Genomic DNA, 20,733 nt, shown 5'->3' with positions numbered 1-20,733 from the left:
CCGGGATCATTAAGTATTTTTGATTATGATATTTAATAATAGGCCTATAGGGTATCCCACAGTGCAAAATTATTCAACAAGTAAGTAGATTACAGTGGTCCATTTTAATAATCATTGTCAGCACAGAATGAGCACAAATATCCACATTCATAATCATCAGCTTATGCTGTTTGTGTTTCCTCACAAGACAATAGCCTTATAGCTGCTGACAACGAGTATTAGCACCTGAACACAAAATAATAAGTGCATTTGTTTTTCATATTACTAAACAGTAGATATTTCTTGATGCAAAATAGCTTCAGTGTGTTAAGCAATTTTCTTTTAATAGCTTGTAATGTAGGACCTAGCTTGTAGCCCACTAGTTCCAGTTCCAAGTAGCTTCCTCAAGAGTGTTAAAGGACCAGTGTGTAGGATTTAGTGGCATCTAGCGGTGAAGTTGCAGATTGCCACTTACTGAACACCCCTTGCCTTGGTATTTGACAACCTGGGAATGAGAAGGCTGTGTGTAGGAGAAACTAGGGTGGAACTTCGAAATTTGCAAAAAACGCAAAAGGCCCAATTTACAGCCAGTGTTTAGTTTGTCTGTTCTGGGCTACACCCGCGGTGTCACGACTCTTTGTAAGGTAACAAAAACACAATGATTCCTATATTTAGGTGATTATACACTAATGAAAACATACCTATGAATATTATATTCCATTTCTGCCAATAGATCCTCCTAAATGTTACACACTGGACCTTTAATATGAAGGAATGAACATGTGTGCACATATTAAGTAATTCAAACGCAGCCTTAAGAAGGACCCCAAGCTACAGCCTCTTGGGGAGGTCCTTATTCCCCATTTTTCACAGTTTTTTCCATGCGCTCTCCATGCTATTGTAAACACAGTGTGGTGCCATGGCCCTTATCATCTGCCCACAAGGTTTGTGAGAGTCTACTAAATCTGCATGGAACTCTAATGAGGGAAGACCACCCCTGAAAAACTCTATGCTATTAAATCACTTGTATTGTTTGCAGTGCATTACACAGGGAACTGTCTAATCACAGCTACATCTGCTCATCCTAGATTCTCTGTTTGAACATATTCATCACATCCACTGCATTTCCATGGGCTAACGCATTTTCCACAGTTGATTACACTTAACACACGTTGGGTACATTTTAGTTGTGTTGAAGGAAATGTCCTTCCTGTATGGTATACATGTAGAGTGTGAATGTTTTCCACTGTTTCCTAATTGGTAAAATGATTTAAATCAAGCCAAGTTTGTAGAGTGAGAACATTTTTCTCTGCACAGACTTGCAGGAGATGTGGTAGCAATGATTTCATCCAATAACCTTTCAAAATACCTGGATTATCACTGCAAGACTTCAAAGACCTATACTTTGTCAATCCTGTGACGTATACTGCTCTCTACTAACATCAAACGAATGGACTCGGATGAATTTATGTGCCTATAAAAGAGGGTTTTGGGCTGAGCATAAACAGCCTCACATCTGTGCTCAATCTTCACTGTGGCGTGTAATGAGGATCACAGGGCCTTTGTTCTCTCCTAGAGAGAAGGAGCCAGGTAGGGGGCCTGAAGCTCAGGTAAGCCCGAGTATGTGCCTTACAGCTAATGGAAAACATTAGTGGAGGGTTGTGGAGAATAGGGCTCTGATGCTGAACTGAGGGTCTTACTGGCAGACTTGAAATCATGTGGCTGGATCATCTGGACTCGGCTCCGACCAAAGGTTTGAAATCTCCCACGGATAAAAGCAAGGATGCAGCTAAAGCCTTGACCTGAGTCTGACATACCTTCACACGTACACTGCATCTTTGACCTGTTCATAGATAACACTGTAGCATGCTTCAAAGTGAGGGTCTTTTAGCCCAAAGCCTTCATAAAGAAATTGACAAAGTAAGCAAATTTACAAAAATGAATCACCCCTCCACTTAAAATATATCTCTTTGTGTCCCTACAGTGTGCTGTGTGAATGCTGAATCTGAATCTGCTGAAAGAGAAAGTTTCTCTGAGCTCATTGAAAATCTGATTTTAAGGGGCGGGGCCTACCAGCAGGATTTGTGATGTCACAGATAGTTTTGAAGTCAGTCCTGGTCCAGTATGCAACTTGTACAGTGTGATGTAGAAACTTGAAGCCACCAGTGCACATCCACTGAGAATGGACTTTACAGTGAAGTAGGAGACATCTTGTGTCCAGCAGCAAAACTTTAGAAATCAACAACATTTGCATATTCAAAGATTCTGGAAGTTTTAATGAGGTAGAAGGGGGAGATGCCTTTTTAAGGATATTAATGCATGTCTGCAGGGGATTGTTAAAGAAAGTACAAGTTATAAAGAACCTTATAATTGCAAGTGCATATAGGCCAAGAAATAGTTCTGAGCATAACCCCCTGTAAATTTATTATTTTTGCACTTGTAAAAGCATAAAAGCAACAATAAAAATGTTAAATTATGGTTATATGAGGAGGTTATTTGCCATACTATTTCTTGGCTGGGCGCAGTGGCTTCCTGATTTTATCTGGATTTAGCCAACCAGCGGAAAGATTTGTCATTTTTACTCTGTGTTTCTATATGAATTAAACAAATTGGTGGATTTTGTTTCCTTTGGACAGAACCAGGCTAGTTGGCATGCGGAGGGCTGCAGGTTGGACTTGGACCCTGGGCTGCTGCAGCAAGGACTCAGCCTCGGCACATGGGTTGCCAGCTCTACCCACTGAGCTAACCGGGTGCCCAGCTTTTTAATATTTAAAATTTTGTTTACAGTGTACTTGCCTGGCACCAAAGGACAGACAGACAAAAGGCAATGACTATGCAAACTCTACTGAGCTTTTTTGCCTCTTTTAACTCATTGTTTTGGTTTTCCGACTGTTCTTATTAACCTTGTTTCCAACTGCAGACAACAGCTGTTTTGAACATAGTGGAGCATTTAGCTGCTAAAGAGGAAGATATTGTTTCTCTGGAGTTTTTGGAGATCAAAATAGAGTTAAAACGAGTGCAAATGTAGCTGCATGTCTCCTGCACTTGTTAGGTCATGTTAGAAAATGTTGCTAACATGTTAGCTATACTATGGGATCCCTTTATGAGGTGATAATATGTCAATGTGGTGTCAGCTTATTCCACCTTCTCCAGTTGACTCAAAATAAATGAATTACAACTTCTTTCAAGTAATTTGTAACATAGTAATTCAAATTTGACAACTTACAATTCATACACTCTATTCAAGGATTCACATGCTTAAATTAGATCAAATTGTTTATTGCTTACATTAACTATTTTGTTTTGTAGCAGCATTAGTAGTGTGGTTTGTTGAATCTGATTCAGTATTGTAGTGTTTTTAAATCTTGCTTTCAGGCTGCAGGTAATTTTAAATTCAGCTACAGGTTCGACTCTACCTTCCAACAAGACTGAGGTGACGCAGTTTCAGATATATTTTGACAGCTTGCTTTCTGCAAAAAGCTGAATCATGGCCCAGTGCTTGAGTGGATGAAAGGAATCCCATTCTCCCACCGTATCATTGACATCCTTACAGGCAGCAAGACAGGACTTAAGACAGTAAGTCTTAACACAGGCTATTAATGGCCAATTTGATTCTATTGTGATCCACAGCATTTTATACCAGATAAAGAAGCTGGTTTGGATGCATTGGATGACAGTAAAAATCTCAAAGAGGGCAAGTTTGACAGCGCAAAAATTACAGGCTTGCTCTGGTAATGATTATATGACTCCACCTGGCATTATAAAACTAATCCCATCTGAATAGGGCTGTAATCTGATAGAAAGTCCACAAAGCCTTTGGATGGGGAGTTGCTACAATCCAAACACCACGGGTGGATACAATATCAAACCCCAGGAGGTGTTTTTTGTAATAGAGTGTGGAAATCCTGACACAAGCCACATCTTATCCCCTGGAGATGGACCAGAAGCAGTGCTTCTGCTGCTTCAAAGGCCCGGGCAGGTGTGCACAGATCAGCCTCCAGCATCAGCTACTCAATGCTGGGGTGGAACCGGAGCTGCAAGAGGTCTAACTAGACCTGTTGTTTAATGCCATAGAGAAAATTGCTTTACCCCTTATGGAGCATTCATTAGTTTTTACTGCCATTACACCTCATAAAGCATGTTTTGATCTCTACTGATCATGTGGTGTGAATTCCAAGTAAAAGTCTGTGTGTGTGTGTGTTGATCCCTTTTCAATTAATCTGATTTCATAATGGACCTTGTGCATGTTAAAATTAAATAATATTACTTTTAAATTTCATGCAACATGTCATGTTTGTGTGATAAGATTTCTAAGGCCCATCTATGTTAGGCCTTTAACTGGTATATAATCTGATTTGGGTGTAATAAAGTAGAACCAATTACCTCACAATGATAGTTATAATGGCCTATAACGGCTACAAACCATCTATTTACTGATAATGAATAGTGCACTGCTTGGAATGTTCTTAGTAACCTTACCAAAAAGGCTTAGGATCATGAGGGTAAATGTGAGTTGTTTGTGCCACACTTCTGCATCTTCACAGATAGAAACTAGGAAGTGAGTTTGGTGACGTTTGGCACGGGAAACTACAATGATCAAATTTCCGGAAAAAGTTTACAAAAAGTGACTGGATAAAATTGCAAGGTCATCCAGAATTCACAGGGATTAAATTAATTTGCATTAATTGTTGCGATCGCAACTTTCGAGTGATTGTTTAGTGTACAACACCTAAACAAATATGCACTCTGTTTACAACTCAAATTGTCAAAGTTTCCTTTCAACCATAATGGTTGGTGATTTAAGCGATGATGCCGAAGGAAGAGATTGGAACAACATCATCATTATGATGGGAAAAACATATATATTTAGAGCTACAAAGAGACAACAATTAAACATTGACGGTTTAATATGCTTTTGAAGCATCAGTGGATTCTCTGAAAGGATGTTAATAGGAATGAAGAACCAAATGTAATTTTTGAATGTGGGTAGGATACTGGAAAACTGGAGTAGAAATAGTAGAAACATCGCAAGACGATAAAAGTCAGTTAGAGGGATGCAAATGTAAACATTTAAATTTTAGTTTAATGCTATTGTATGAACACAGAACAATGTATCTGAGTGTGTGTATATGCATATGTGCATATGTATCTGTATATGTGTGAGGTATACGTGTTAGATAAAAAAAGATATTTTTACGGTGATTGCCAGAACTTTACCATAATAAATACGGTTGAACTTTTCTACTATAACCGTAAAAGGATATTAGTAGTGTTGATTTTAAGTAAGAGTTTTATTTTTACCACATGAACACTGTATAAAAAGATTTTTGCCATGAGATATGAGGTTTTGTGTAATATAAGAAAAGATTCTGTTTAAAGTCATTTAAAATGCCGTATACATCAAGTTTTTGCCATGAGATAGGACAGTGTTTTACTGTTACAGAAACTGTATTTAACCTATTTAGATTTTACAGTCTTTTACTGTCATGGTTTGACAGTTTTTTACAGTGTATCTGTATATATGTATGTACACATGTCAACATATATATATGTGTGTGTGTGTGTGTGTGTGTGTGTGTGTGTGTGTGTGTGTGTGTATGTATGTAGATATGGATGAGTTGTATAGATATTGTGCAGTAAAAACAAACATAAGGAAACCAAACGCGACAAAGCCTAGATGTGTGGTGAGGAGATTTGCCCAATGACTGGCTGCTTCTCTGGTTTTATATGGATGAGGAAAATCAGGCCCCCCTATGAGGTCTGCTGAAGCAAAGGGGCCATCACATATGCACTCTGTTTCATTTCCTGGAGTCTCTGACTGAAACATAGATAAAATTACCACTTTTTATGTAGTTGCTTCCTTTTTGAACAGTTTCAGAACATGGTGTTCTTCTAGCTCAAACGATCCATAAAGCCAATGCTCAATTGAAACACATTCACTGTAACACCTATCTGAACAGAGGTATAATTAGAGCACACAAAGAACAATATAATAATGACAATGAAATGAATACTTTTATTGTAAAATGCAGTAATTTCAAAGAAAAAAAAACTATATGGAGCAAACACAGCTGGGATTTGAACACAACTGTCAACGGAATCTTAAAATCAAATCAAATTGTATCATCAGTCTTAAGAAGAGCCAGTAATCTGGACATAAGAGAGTTAAAAAATAAAATAGAACCTTGCGGAACTCCCGATAATGAGTTTCAGGACAACAGTATGGAATTGTGATAGAAGATTTATGGTTGAGGTACCTGACCAGCATCTGGATGCACGAGAATGAAAAAAGTTAGTTCAGTACACCCTAAATGAGACAGGAAGCTGTTACTGACATAGAATTTAGAAAAACATGATAGTGTCAACCCTGTTCCTCCACATGGTGATACATACATAGATTACATTTTTTTTTTTAAACTTTCCCCGGCTCAACAGTCTTCCTTACTGTCAATCTTAGTAGCAGCTGCCATTTCTTAACTTCCTTGTGCTGTTTCTGAGCCTGGTCTCTAGTCATTTATTCAAATATCATGTTTACATGGCACAGGGCCACTGCCTGTCAATAGTGAACTGATTAAAATGTGGACAGACAGGGACAACCCAAGGGGAGTAATTGAGGTTTCAGCCAGCCTATTTGAAAAAAAGGAGGAAAAACTGCTGCCAGAGATGAGAAATTGACTCCAGAAACTGACTCTGTTTTCTCTCTTACATCCGGATTATTGTTAGGCCACCAGTGCCAAGCAAGTTCGCCACAAAAGACCTTAAGAAAACAAGGAACACCTTTGAGCTTAAAGGATACAACCTGTGTAAAACTTCAAGGAAATCATAGAGGCTTCAGAGCAGCACAGAAACGTGATGTACTTGTGTCACGATACATGCATGAAAGGTGTAAAAAGGCGAGGCACAGAGCAGAGTTTCCTGGATTCAGATACATACATGGCACACCTTAGCTTGCTGAAACTTCCGCAACTGACAGCTAGTTTACCTGGCTCTTTGTCCGTACGTCTCAAGAAACATGTATATAGTATAATCATCAACATTTTGGGCCAGCCAGACAATAAAGCTACTGCCAACTTATCCCACAGACTAGATTTTGAATGTTCAATTGTTTTGACAGAAATGTCTGGTGGATTTGGTCACACCTTGGACAAATACTGAAAGAGACAAGAATGTGTATGTAACAAGAGCATATATGTAGCATATTGTATTATCTCAAACCAGGAGGGTGTAGTAAGGATATGTCTTTTCCTTGTAATGATATAAATGTTTACTAGTAACTAGATCATCTTTTTATTATATCATAATTGATTACATGACAGAGAAACCTGCTCAGACCAAAATTATTAATATATTTGGTTGTAACATTTGTGTCGGACTGGCAATAGAGCTATTTTTCCCTTCTGTCACAGACAGAATTTCTTACTTACTTTGAAATAATGGAAGAACAAGATGTAATCCTTGGTTGTGGTATGATTTCTGATGTTAAATAGCCTATAAAAACATATGATTTAACACGCTAATGGAGCATGATAGCCATTTGGTTTCCTCATCATATTTTCTCCAGATTCACTGTTGGATATAATCTCCTGTTAACTCACAATCTAAAGGACTATTATGACTGAAGTTTACCATGTGCCCCTTTTGATATTAGATAATATATTTTGTGCCTAAACCAGTTCTCTGGTAGATACTTCAGATATAAGAGTAGTTCAAAAAGATAATAACTTGGCGCAGATCTGAGGAGTTACGGTTGATTCATTTTGAGGGAATATGCTGGTGGTTTTGCATGTTTTGATGAAGTTAAGGGACATACAGTCATTTGATCCACTGTCATGTTAGAAATACGCGTGTGATTGGATATATTAATATTTATCTTGCTTTATCTTATTGGTAATAATGGTATGATCCTGTAAAGGAAATTGTTTGTGATTGCTGCATCAGACAGCATTCTTCTTTACCACTATCAGTAGCATGTGTTGTTTCCCATCATGCTTAAAGAACAACAGGCCTCCTCATAATCACCCCTTTCAGTGTTATGACATGAGGCTGATTTATCTCTGCTGTATAGCCACAGAGGGGATAACGGGTCACAAATCTAGTGTACATACATCGCACTTTCCCGGAACAGCAGCTAGAGTAAATGTTCTATTTACTGGGCTGATCATATTAAGCGGAGCTGCCCTATAATTCCCATCCATGCTGACATAAACACACATGTTATGTAAGAGAAGTTGTGATGGAAACAGCCAGGGGGGTCAGTTGAGTGACACAGCCCGCGTCACAGATGAGTTCCTCAGGAATGGCCGTGACTTAACACAAAGACCCTGACAGCTGAGTGAAACCTCCTTTTCTCCCTTTGTGCCAAAGCAGAACCAGCTACACACCCCATGAAATATCTGAATGAGAGGCCCCTGTGAGAAAACTATGGCTTAAATTGTTCTGTATTAGTCTGGTAATAAACTCCATATGATAGTTATTTTATTAATAAGGCTAGATTATGATTGGCAGCGCAGTGGAAATGGAGTTGCTAATATAAATGTTATGTGGGAAATCTAACTGAATGTCATGGTGCTAATAGCTGGAATCCATCTGACAAGATAAGTAGATCTGTTGCAATTTGCATTCCTCACATTTAACAAAAGGCTAGCTTGAAATGTCACTGTTTAACCTGTCAGCGCCATGATTCTACTATAGTGCAGCATGTGTGTGATCTGTGTGTTTGAGACATTAACACATTCTTTCCTTCCAGGGGGAAAAGTCACTGTAGTCACAAGTGGAAAAGAAGAGGCAGACCAGACAATATGGACTTACATAAGGGTGACGTGCAAGCCTCTTTAGGAATGCAGACAGTAGTGTTGCTCTTGTTTAGCTGCTGAAGCACAAACTATACACACAACAATAGAGGAAATGCAAATGAACCTGCATCTGAGATGACACACGAGGTGCACAGCGACCTTCAACAGGGTGTGTACCAGCCATATACTCTGGTTTTGTTTGCCATGAAAGACACAAACTATCTCGTAATACAAAAAGTGATGCTCCTGTTTATCTTACTTCTGCTTTTGGTTAGTGACACAGAAGTTACCACTGCACACCTTTAGCTAACATTGGGCTCAGTTTTGTGGTTTAATGTTGGGTTTTGGCTGTCAGATGTAATTTATGCTCTCACTTCTGGCAAAGTATATTTACAACAGGTAACTATAGCAATATGATGTACACTTCAAGTCCTATTGCTTGTTAATTCCCTGGTGAAACTAACCGTGTGTCACTGAAAGTAAAAAAAATAAAAAAAGTGGATAACTCCTTAAACACTAGGCTGCTTTCAGGTGTTCCAACATGAAAAATGATGAACTTGACCAAAAAAAAACAGCCTGCTTTTCATTGTGCTCTAGTTTATTTTCTAAATATATAGACCTTTTTTCACAGCAGCCATTTTAACATGAAATTGTAGGGTAAACACAGGTGTCACCATGATATTAATTAAGGCTTTATACCATTCACTGTAGCAGAGCCTTTCCAGTGAACCAACATGCACAACAGCAGCAGCCTGACTCTGTCTGACCTGAACGGAACCTTAATTACTATCATTGGTAACACCAGTGTTTACCCTACTATTTCATCATGTCAAAATGGCTGCTGTGAAAAAGGTCTATATTAGGACAATTACATGCCTTGTTTCCACTACACAGCAAGGTTTGGCTGGATTTGCTGCGCTTTTCAGGCTTCTTTGACTTATTGCAAATGCCAGTGTGATTATGAATGTGTTTTCTTCCTCAACATACCCAGAGAATCTAGTTTCACTTTGGACATGCAAATTCCATACAGAAAGACGCTGCCCCAGCTGGGATTCAAACCCAGGACCTTCTTGCTGTGAGGGGACAGTGCTAACCAGAGGGCCACAAGGCTGCCTTTCAGACATTTTTTTTAGAGCAGACTTCCAAAAAAGGGCAAACCGGAGAAAACAGGAACAACAAAAACTATTTTTACCACTGCACCTTAAACTGTCACACAGCTTGTGTTCAGTTCCTGGGGCAGAAATATTAAACTCTTTAGCTGTCAGTTACACCTTTGTGTTTACCATCACCTACATAAATCAGGAGTGACAGATGAATCATGTGACATCCAGGATATATTATGTGCACATATGATGCAAATTACCCTAACTACATGTTTTGCATTGAGTGTTATTCTGCTTGTGACTCTGACTCTTGCATAAGAAACACAAACTCTACTTATTTGAATTGAACAATGACGCACGTTGACGAGGCATCATATGATCAGCCTGACATCTGATTCAGTCTCATTCCACAGAGGTCGAACATGATCTTGGATGTTCTGATATCCCTCTAAAACAGGTCTATTGGTCGACCACAACATCCAGGAGTGAATGAGTCTTCATTGTGACCTTTTACTGTACATTACAGTATCTTTTTCCCCATCAGACAAACGCTTCAGCAAAACACTGACTTTCCTAATCAGGCCTTCAAAGGCTCTTTCCATTTTCCCTGTAATTTAGTATTCACATATAGCTTTAGTAGATGCAGATGATTGATCCCCTCATGGAAAAACACCTGATTGGTATTTCTTTTATGCTGCAAATAATTTCTCATAATTCCCTGGATGTTTGGATGGAAACGTACACCATGAAAGATTTTGTACTTTATGAATTACTTAAAAACTTTCCAAAACAATGAGGTGTATTCATTATTATGTCAGAACAGATAGCAGGTTCCGTTGTGGGGACGAAGTTGAGCTGATGATGGACAAGGCTCTATTGCAGTGTTGATGTGTGGTTTGAAGTCTGGTTGGATTGCCTGAAATTCTTTGCAGACATTTATCGTCCAGAGAATGAATTCTAATGACTTTGGTGAGCATCTGACTTGTCCTCCAACCATTAGGATGGCTTTTTTGGTTTGTTGTATAGATTGTTTATTGATTGTTTTAAGGAAGTAGTTATTTTAACCCAAACCATGATCTTTTCCTAACCAGACTAATGACACCACCTGAAATGTATCTCAGCAAGCTCTTTATTTTGAAAGTCTAACCAGATATTGCTTAGGCTATTTATTGTTGCTACATTGACCACGGACTGAGAACATGTTTTCACACAAAGGCAAGGCAAAACGTGACAGTACAGCGGAGGGTGTATTACCCACTTTGATATTAACACACACTCCTCTCACTGGTCTGAAGGTGATATTCTGTCTATGATCAGTCTGAACAAACCCCACACACAGTGCTGAAGAAGTTTCAGTGCCAGTATCTTATACGCATATTATATCTACATTTTATTTTCTAACTTCCAGTTTGACTATTACTTATTTAATCACACATATTTTGTGTTGCAGAGAAACTGTTGGGATTTAATGGTGACAGTTTTATTTTACCAGTTTATACATCTACGGTTTGGAACACATCTATAATTTCAAAGGTCAAAGAGACTATGAAAGGGGTTTTTCCCCCCTACAGTCTTATTAACTTATCATTTGCTTCAATATTTCCCCTTCTTCTGTCTTCTTCTATATTAGTTTGCTCATTTTTGCTCTACATTTCCTTACAGTACATAAGCTAAAAATGTATTTAAAAACAATTAATGTTTGTCAGTTTCAGCGTGCACAGAACAGGTTTTGAAACGGGAAACCATTGAAGTTCCAGAGAACTGCGCCCTTTAATTAACTAGTAATTACCATATTTCCTACAGTCCTTGAACCTGTCATCCGAGGCATTGGAAGTATGTATGTGTGTGTGTGTGTGTGTGTGTGTGTGTGTGTGTGTGTGTGTGTGTGTGTGTGTGTGTGTGTGTGTGTAGGCTGATTGTAGTCTGCTGTATGTTGTAGCGGTCATAAATCTCTGACCAGCCAATGGGGAGGCTCCTGTTAATCCCAGCTCGGTAAAAACCCGGTGCGAGTCCAGAGGCGGCTCTAATCTGAGCAGAGAGTCAGTGCAGACAGACAGACAGACAGGCACAGGGGGACTGCTGGAAGTTTCTGCTTTGGAGATGTCCGATATTCTACAAAAAAATCCCATCACTTCACTGCATTTAGGAGCTTTCTGAAAGTTGTCCCAGAAGAGGAGAGACGCTCTGTGTTTCCCACTCCATCCACAGTCATCCGAACACCACGGGCTCTTTCTGAGGGGGACTGCGCCGCTGCTCTTCTGCTTTTAGCCTTCACACTGTGTGGACATCCCAGTCCGGTCGTCATGTCCTCCGGTGATGCGTCGGAGCAAAGTCGGCGAGTCAGCGTGCTGTCTTGGGATCAGGTGCGGCGTTTGGACTCCATCCTGGGCGAGAGCGTCCCGATCCACGGCCGCGGAAACTTCCCCACGCTGTCCGTGCAGCCCCGGCAGATCGTCCAGGTGAGACCCCCGTCTATCTCACTGTCTTTGAATGTCCCTCTAAAATAAAGTCTCCAGGAGCGCGCATGGCACTGATGATGGAGAGTGGGAATAAACTCGGGACAAGAATAAAACCTTTAATATGAGAAGTGTGTCACTTTATTAGTTCTACTTACTGTGGTGTATATGAAGTCAACCCTAAAAGGAATCATGCATAACTTATTCTTTAAACTCCTTCCGTGGGTGATATACACTTTTAATCTACTGTGTGATTAATATGGACTCATCATAAATGTCATTTTAATTTAAAAAGTTGTCAGTAATGATTAAAAAGGGGGAAATAGTCTTATGAGACTTGCTGATCAGTTTGAAAAAAAGCATCAACCCCCAATGCACACACACACACACACACACACACACACACACACACACACACACACACACACACACTGACAACATTGACTAGTTGAATTAAATAGTGTAAAAGTGTTTCAGATAACACACAGCACCTTATCAGCTGATTATACATACAGTAATTTGCTGCACCAGACACTCACTTCTAGAAAATTCTTCTGAATCTGTAATTGTCTCTGCACTGGCAGATATAAATAAGATTTTAATACATGTACATACATGCTAAGATGGACTTTTTTCCAGTGGATGTTTCTGAAAGGAAATTAAAATCAGGAGGATATATAACTGCCTAACAAAGTCACCCTTGCTTCTTTGATTTGAGCATTGACACATGCAGCAGAGTGCCACTGTTTTTTCCAAACTCACTAAAGCAGTGGTAAGGATTTGTGGCAGAGCTGATTACACTTAAAAAGACATTTGATCACTCATACTTTCAACACAGACACATGAGTCGAGATGATCTAACACTATGACTGCAGTTTTCCACTAGCTCACTAATGCTCCTTAAGTCATTTTTTTTCACAGCTCTCGTGAAAACAAGCGAGAGATAATGAGTGAGCTATGTTATATTTACTGGGGATGAATGTATAGGGAATTGCCTGGGTCGGAATTTTCCTGGACATAACTTGAATGTCCTTGCCTGTAATCCAGGTTCACATTTCACTTTAGTGATTCATATTTTCTGCGGTGGTCCTGTGGGGAAGAAAGACCCTCACAGGCACAATATTTCAAGGGCCTCTATAATCAAGGAGGCCCCTACCATCTGCACTGAACACTTTCCTTCATTACACGACTGTAGACAACAGGGACCCCAGACATTTTTCTTTCCATGAGCGAGAGTACTTTTGGAAATTTAGCCCACTGCTCATGCAATATCTGATGTGAGGCACCAAAGGTTTCTCTCTACCTCCAGTGTCTGTGCTGTCTGATGTTAACATGCTGGATGTGGCTTTACCCAAAGTACACAGATAAACATTTTAGTAATCCAGAGTTGTTTATTGTATATAGCCTGGAGGTTCTTAGCTTAAGAAAACAAGCTTTTTGTTGGTGCGGTCTGAATTAGCAATGCAAATACTAGCTAATGTAATGAAAACAAGAAGCTACATGGGAAAAGTTAAGTAAAATAATATTTGATTATTTTGGATCAGTTTAGGTATAACACCAGCCATTAAAATAATATCTCTGTGTCTCAGGTGGACAGTTCTGTCAGGTGCTTATGCTAATGATAAATTGGTGCGGCACATTTATGACTTTACACTTATCGCTGTTGTCCAGTTTCATTAGCATAATCCACTGATTTAAAAAGTCTGCACTGCATCACTTCGCAGTGATACCATTATTTTGACCAAAATAAAAGCAGAGGCCATGTTCCCTGTCATGGAATATGTCAAGAAGGCTTGAAGTCTCAGCAAGTTGATTTTCATACCATATGGACATAAATGGAAACCAATGACTGCCTGGAAGGAAGGAAAAACACATTCAGAGATCTAAACCACTATGATATGTTTTGGAAAATGGTTGACAGTAATGTGAGGTATCCGTGATTCATGGTAAATGGTCTAAAACATGCAAAACCACCAGTCTGCTCCTTTAAATGTGATTTATTTTTAGCTCGTGCACCAGACACTGTCTACCTGAGACAAATAGAGATGATTCCGGAGCCAAACCTGTCGTCACATACTGTAGGCTGCTTGGTAAGCTGACCAACAGATCACACTCCCAAAGAGTCAGAGGAGCCCATGTCCATGGTGGGTTTGTGTGAGCGCCACATTTAAATAACATCTGTTTGTGGTCTGGTTGTGAGTGAGCCACAGGGGCAGTGAAAGAAAACTTTTACTGTTACTTACACCTCTGTGCTCATTCAATGTTGACAGTCATCAACCAACAGTCAGAGTATTACCATACATTTTCCTCTATCTACAGAGGCCCTACATCCACGGTAGCATGAAACCACATGATGATAAACACAGATATCTGATTTGTGTGTCATAGGTTATGTAATTTGCTGAGTGGGTTTAGGTTTCGAGGCGCAGGTATGGAGGCCACTGTGTTTTTATTGGCCACCAAGAGGGTTGTCTCATATTCCAGCTCTGCAGGCTATTATTCAAACTAAATTGTTGTGCCTGTCCCTGCCTTAGTCATTGTGCTTTTCACTTTTTTCAAACTGGAAGTAGTACTCCCGGTTGGTAGAAAGTGTCCAGGATTTGAAGCAGAATGTGTGGAGTGGATTAGTGCCTGTAATAACACTGGGCTTTTGGGTCAGGCTTGACAACGTATCACTGTGGTAAGTGAAGACCAGTCGCCTGACTCCACTGTGTCCCCGGCCAGACTGTAAACCAACTCCTCACTAGGCTATTGTTGAGAAAGAGCAACATGAAGACACCACATGCTCCCAGTGCTCCCTTGAGGAGGTAACATTAAGTTTAGACGGTTAGGTAATGATTTTTATTTGGCAGTTAGCTTACAATTTTTGGCTCATTTTGCACAAATGCACATCTTAGTGCTTCTCACAGATCAAACAGTGTGGGTGGCGATGATAGGATCTCTCGGGCTGGAATTTCCATTGATGAAGTTAGAGTTTCTATGTGTTTTTTTGCCAAAGTGGCTAATGCTTCTCATGCTTACTTTGAAACACAACTTTACATCACTTCCTGTGTGTCCAGAGCAGGAATGTCCATTGAGAAAACCAAGGTCCTTTTTTCCTTTTTTCCTTTTAACAACCTGGGTTGAGTTTGATTTCTATATTAAACTATAAACAGTGGGTCTAATGAAATTCTAATCCATATTTATTCTTTAAATATGATTACTGTTAGACCAACAAAGTCACAAGATATATGTGGACGATTACTCGTACCATAGCTTTCACTCTCACCAGTTTTATCTTACATGGCTGGCTCAACAATCCAACACAACAAGAGTCTCCTCAGATGTGTTCCTTGGATAAAATACTATCAAATAAAGTTTAAGGGGCCGAAGACATTAAAATGTCTTTGTACCCTTGAATCACATAAACAAATCCTTCATTGAAAATGTCCATCTCACATAGGTGTAATAGTATCACCTTTCAGCCCGTGCCTCACTCTGGTCTAAGCATACAGGTGAAATGACCACCTGTACATAGGAAATTCAAGGAAGCTATTCAAATCAGAGGAAAAACCATCATCATCCCCCACTGCCTGCCAAGCTACTGTACGACTGACTGGCTGGGTTAGTTTTGGAGTGAATATGAAGGTCAGGGACTCGTAACTCCTCACTCGCTGTCGCCATTTCCCTGGCAGAGGGATCATCTGACTCACTGCCCAGAGCTCTCATTGGCGTCCAGGGGACTATGGGCTGGTAAATGGCTGGGCCATTTCAAACTGCCATAATAAAAACACATTCAGGCCGCAGCTTAAATGAAATACTCAAGGAAACGATTGAGACTGGAGAAGGAAAGTGGAGAGACTGTTATGTGTCGCCAAGGCGTTGTCAACACCAGACAGTCTGGTGTTTTTGCGGCTCTTTTTACAAGGCTCTTGTGCTCGAATGTCGGCGGAAGTGTCTCCCTTCACTCGGCTCACCAGGTGCTGGTGCGTCATGTGGGAAATGTACTAGCCTGTTTTATGAGTGCTGAAGGACGGGGATGGTGGGGGTGGCAGAGCTGTGCTTCCTCATACGCGCCTTGTGGGACCCCCAGACAGGCAGATTATGACGTGCTGTTAACTCGGACCAACTGTTTAAGTGTGAGGTCAGAGCAAATAGTGCTGTGGGTTTCCCTTGCTGGATGGTTAAAAAATCCACTTCTCTGCAGTGTTGTCCTGTGAAACCCTGTGTAATTTAATTCTACAGAGCTTCTGACCTTTTCTCATTGGATTTTGGAATAATATGGCGCCCTTGCTTTGAATTAACTTTTTGTTAGTAAGTGTTTTTGTCTCTTCGCTTTGGGCTATCAAAATAGCAGATAAACTGTGTTCGTGGTAGAACTTATTCTCTACACACAGTATCTTTATTTTTAACGGTTTGACTTGAAATATGTTGCCTTTGTATCATAACCTTTAGTTTAGGAAATTAATATAATATATAATCTTACAAGCAAATAATAATTTGCTTGTAATTCCACGTCTGTGTGTGTTAAATACAGATCTGGACTCGTTTCTGCTAGCCTAGCTAACCATAAACAATGGCGGCGGGAGCAGGCAGCTAGCATGGCTCTGTTGAAAGCCATCTTTTCAAAATACACCTATAAGTCGTAAAGTTTTCTATTTTACACCTTGTATCTCATTTATTTAATCCCTAGGCAAACAGAAATGCTGAAATGACAATTTGTGGTTTTGTGCTGTAACCATTTCTTGTTGAACAGTCTCTTCTAGCTAACATTTCCAAATACGCATCTGTAAATGTTAGCAACTAAGCCAAAATCCACATTTCTGTTCATGTACAGACTAAACCACATATAAATCGTGTAAATGTGAGACTCTGAGGTGTATTTCTTCATTTTGGAGAGAGCTATGCTAGCTGTATACCACATGCTAGCGTCCTACATAAAACCCGTCTTCATTGCACAGTCGGAAAGAAAGCAGATAAGAGTGTGGAACTCTTCCTCAAACATCAGGATCTTTTATCTGAAATGTAATGTTAACACTTGGCTCTAACCCAGTATGGTTTGTCACAAGAATGAGGAACCTTAAGAGAATAATTGCAACTTGACAAACACTATTCTCATGTCACTTCCTTTAATCTTCTGGTGTTTTTCAAGAAGAACAATGTCAGATTGAAGAAATTGCCTTAGTTTTACATCACAAACTAGCACATGGACTCTTTTTCTAACCGCCATTGAAAAGGGATATATTGAATTAAGCTAAAAAAAAAATGCATTCAGATACTGTCAGTATCTCAGCATTTAATTAGGACAGTGTAGCTAATGAGAGGGTTTTTTTGGTAACAGACAGCTGTGTTTTGGATTTCTTCAGAAATGGCCTTGTTTGGCTGTTTTTCTCCTCTTTGTGTCATTTGACTGATGCAACAGACAGGAAGCATAAACATCTCAGCTGTCTGTAGCTCAGCAGTTTCCCCAAGCATCACAGCAGTACAACATGGTGTGTGTTCCAATAACCAGATAAACCTTTTTTCTTGCCAAAGAGTGTTTATAGGACAGCAAAGGGATCACATTTTCTCAATATGATCTGAGGCCACGAGTTTAAAAGTTCACAGCTGAACTTTTGATTTTTTTAGTTAAGAGCCTCTTACAGCCGACACGCTCTGACTTGTCATTTTCCACAGTTTATCGCTGTTGTGCTGATGTTGCTTATACTTGTACACATTTGAGCAGATAGGACTAGATCAGGTATTCAGCTCATTAGAGGTATACTGTACAGTATGTAGGGCATCACCCCTCTCAGGCAACAGGACCGGTTATGGTTAATGAAACCATCCCCTAAGCAGCCACTTTGTTGACAGTGTTTCCTTAAGTGATATATTAAAAAACCTGCCTGCTTCAGGAATCTGCCTCCGGCTTTCCCTGACTCTGCATGCATTGCCTGCATTTACCGGCAATAAAATATTCCAAAATGCTCAAATCCTGCAGCATTTTTACTGTTATTCTTTTATAAACACATTTTACTTAAAAAAGCAAGAAGTCAAGAAATGTATGACTAAATACATTTATCACACAGTAAACTTTATTGGAGAGCTATTGGTATTTTTGTAATACTAGCTTGAGAAAGATATTTATGTAGATATCCATAAATGTCTGAAAAAGCAAATATTCCTCTTTTATTTATTTTTGTGAAGTTGTAATACATTTCTCCTTGCTTTGTTCTGCCATCAAATTGAATTAGATATTCAGGAAACTGTTTTGAAAGGGATCCTCTCATATTGCATTCTGTTTTACTGCTTTCATTTAACTCAAAGTTTTACCCCCCAAGCTATATTTTCAGCAGCTCAGATTCTCGTTATTTTATGCAGTGAGGAGAGAGCAGCTCCCTTTTGCATGTACATACTTGTATTTTCTGTGTCAGCCTCTTCTGATTTTTATCATCACTCATTTTTCCTTCATCTCTGTCTTTCAGGTGGTCAGGGCTCGACTGGAGGAGCGGGGTGTGGTGGTACGTGATGTCAAGCTGAACGGCTCAGCGGCCAGCCACGTGCTTCACCAGGAAAATGGCCTCGGCTACAAAGACCTGGACCTGATTTTCGGCCTGAGTCTCACTGATGACAAGACCTTTCGGCTGGTGAAGGACGTGGTGCTGGACTGCCTGGTGGACTTCTTGCCTGAAGGGGTGTGCAGGGAGCGGATCACAGCCCTCGCCCTGAAGGAAGCGTATGTGCAGAAACTGGTTAAAGTTTGCAACGAGACGGACCGCTGGAGCCTCATTTCGCTGTCCAACAACACCGGCAAGAACGTGGAGTTGAAGTTTGTGGACTCCCTGAGAAGGCAATTTGAGTTCAGCGTTGACTCCTTCCAGATCACTCTGGACTCGTTGCTGCTCTTCGACCGCTGCTCGGAGACGGCCATGTCCAAGACCTTCCACCCTACGGTGCAGGGGGAGAGCATGTATGGGGACTTTGAGGAAGCTCTGGGTCACCTTCTCTCCAGGACTATCGCCACCCGCAGCCCAGAAGAGATCCGGGGGGGCGGGCTGCTCAAGTACTGCCACCTGCTGGTGCGCGGCTTCCGGCCTTCCTCTGAGACTCAAATGAAACAGATGCAGCGCTACATGTGCTCACGCTTCTTCATCGACTTCCCCGACATAAGCGAGCAGCAGAGGAAACTCGAGGCCTATCTGCAGAACCACTTTGCGGGTATTGAGCACAAGCGCTATGATTACCTGGTGACGCTGAGGCAGGTGGTGGACGAGAGCACTGTGTGTCTGATGGGCCACGAGCGCAGGCAGACGCTGGCACTCATTTCTGCCCTGGCGCTGCGTGTAATGGCCGAACAGAACGCTATCCCTGCTCTGTCCAACATCACCTGCTACTACCAGCCAGCTCCCTATGTCAGAGATGTCAATTTCAGCAATTACTATGTGGCACAAGTTCAGTCACCCATGGCTACATGCAGTAACTCTTATCAGACGTGGCTGCCTTGCAGCTGAGCTATGACTTTTAGGATGTCTGGAGAGCTTTCGGTTTTAACTTTTTAATGTAAGTTGAGCATTCATTAGAGTGCTTAATACCTCTGTAGCAAAGGGGCTTTTTTTGGTTTGAAGCCCGTTGTGGACAAAAAGGAGCTAATGTATCTTTTTTTGCCAAATCTTATATCAAAACCATTCCACTAAGTTATATTGATTATTACTGCTGTAAAAAAAGAAAAGAAATCTCATTTGAGCCATTATAATTATACCTTTTTATTCTGTTGTCGTTTCATAACCAATGTGGAAATGTATGGAAGACTATGAAGGGTTGATATGTGACGGAGGAACTTTTCCAGTTCTGTTTCTTGTCTGATGGAGGCTTATATTGGGTCTTTAATGAAATGTAAATACTTTGTACGAAACCAGAAAGCTGTTTTTTGTTCTGTCTGTGGTTACGGCTGACCTGACTGGGAGATAAAAAGGACCAAAGAAATACTTTGTTGTGTAGCATGACAAACAAAGACTGTATGTGGTTCCAAGTGCCTGAAACTGACCAACGTCTTTATAGTAATTGCTATGTAAGAATTGTTTTTGAAACCTTTTCATCCAGGTTACTGTACATTTCTATATCTAGGGCCAGGGTATTTGTTTTTAAATCATTAAAAAAATGTCAAAAATGGAAAGATGTGTTACATTGGTCTTTCTTTACACTTTCTACAAAAACAAGCACTTAGATAAGGACGAATTGTTTTAATACGCCCCAGTTGACTCAAATTAGTCTGGGGATGTGCGTCATGAACTCTATCTCCATTCTCTGTATCTCACTGTCTCAGTTGCTGTGTCTCCAAAGATTCACATTTCTATCTTTCACTATCTTCCTTGATCACATACAAACTCCTCAGTGTGTTGTCTGTGTTCCATCAACCAGACACCAACTGGCCTGACACAAACACTT

The 20,733-nt window shown here is 40.2% G+C and overlaps 1 protein-coding gene across 1 annotated transcript; it reads left to right on the top strand.

The window, feature by feature from the left end:
* The first annotated feature begins 11,759 nt into the window (after positions 1-11,759).
* Positions 11,760-20,461, top strand: tent5bb (terminal nucleotidyltransferase 5Bb). Its single transcript, XM_051390144.1, has 2 exons — positions 11,760-12,333; positions 18,774-20,461. The coding sequence occupies exons 1-2, from the start codon at positions 12,178-12,180 to the stop codon at positions 19,797-19,799; spliced, it is 1,182 nt and encodes a 393-aa protein (XP_051246104.1). The 5' UTR covers positions 11,760-12,177; the 3' UTR covers positions 19,800-20,461.
* Positions 20,462-20,733: the final 272 nt, after the last annotated feature.

The sequence above is a fragment of the Dicentrarchus labrax genome, unplaced genomic scaffold (genome assembly GCF_905237075.1).
Source record: "Dicentrarchus labrax unplaced genomic scaffold, dlabrax2021, whole genome shotgun sequence".
Lineage (NCBI taxonomy): Eukaryota > Metazoa > Chordata > Actinopteri > Moronidae > Dicentrarchus > Dicentrarchus labrax.
The sequence above is the reverse complement of the archived record's forward strand: the minus strand, read 5'-3'. Positions and strand labels throughout refer to the sequence as shown.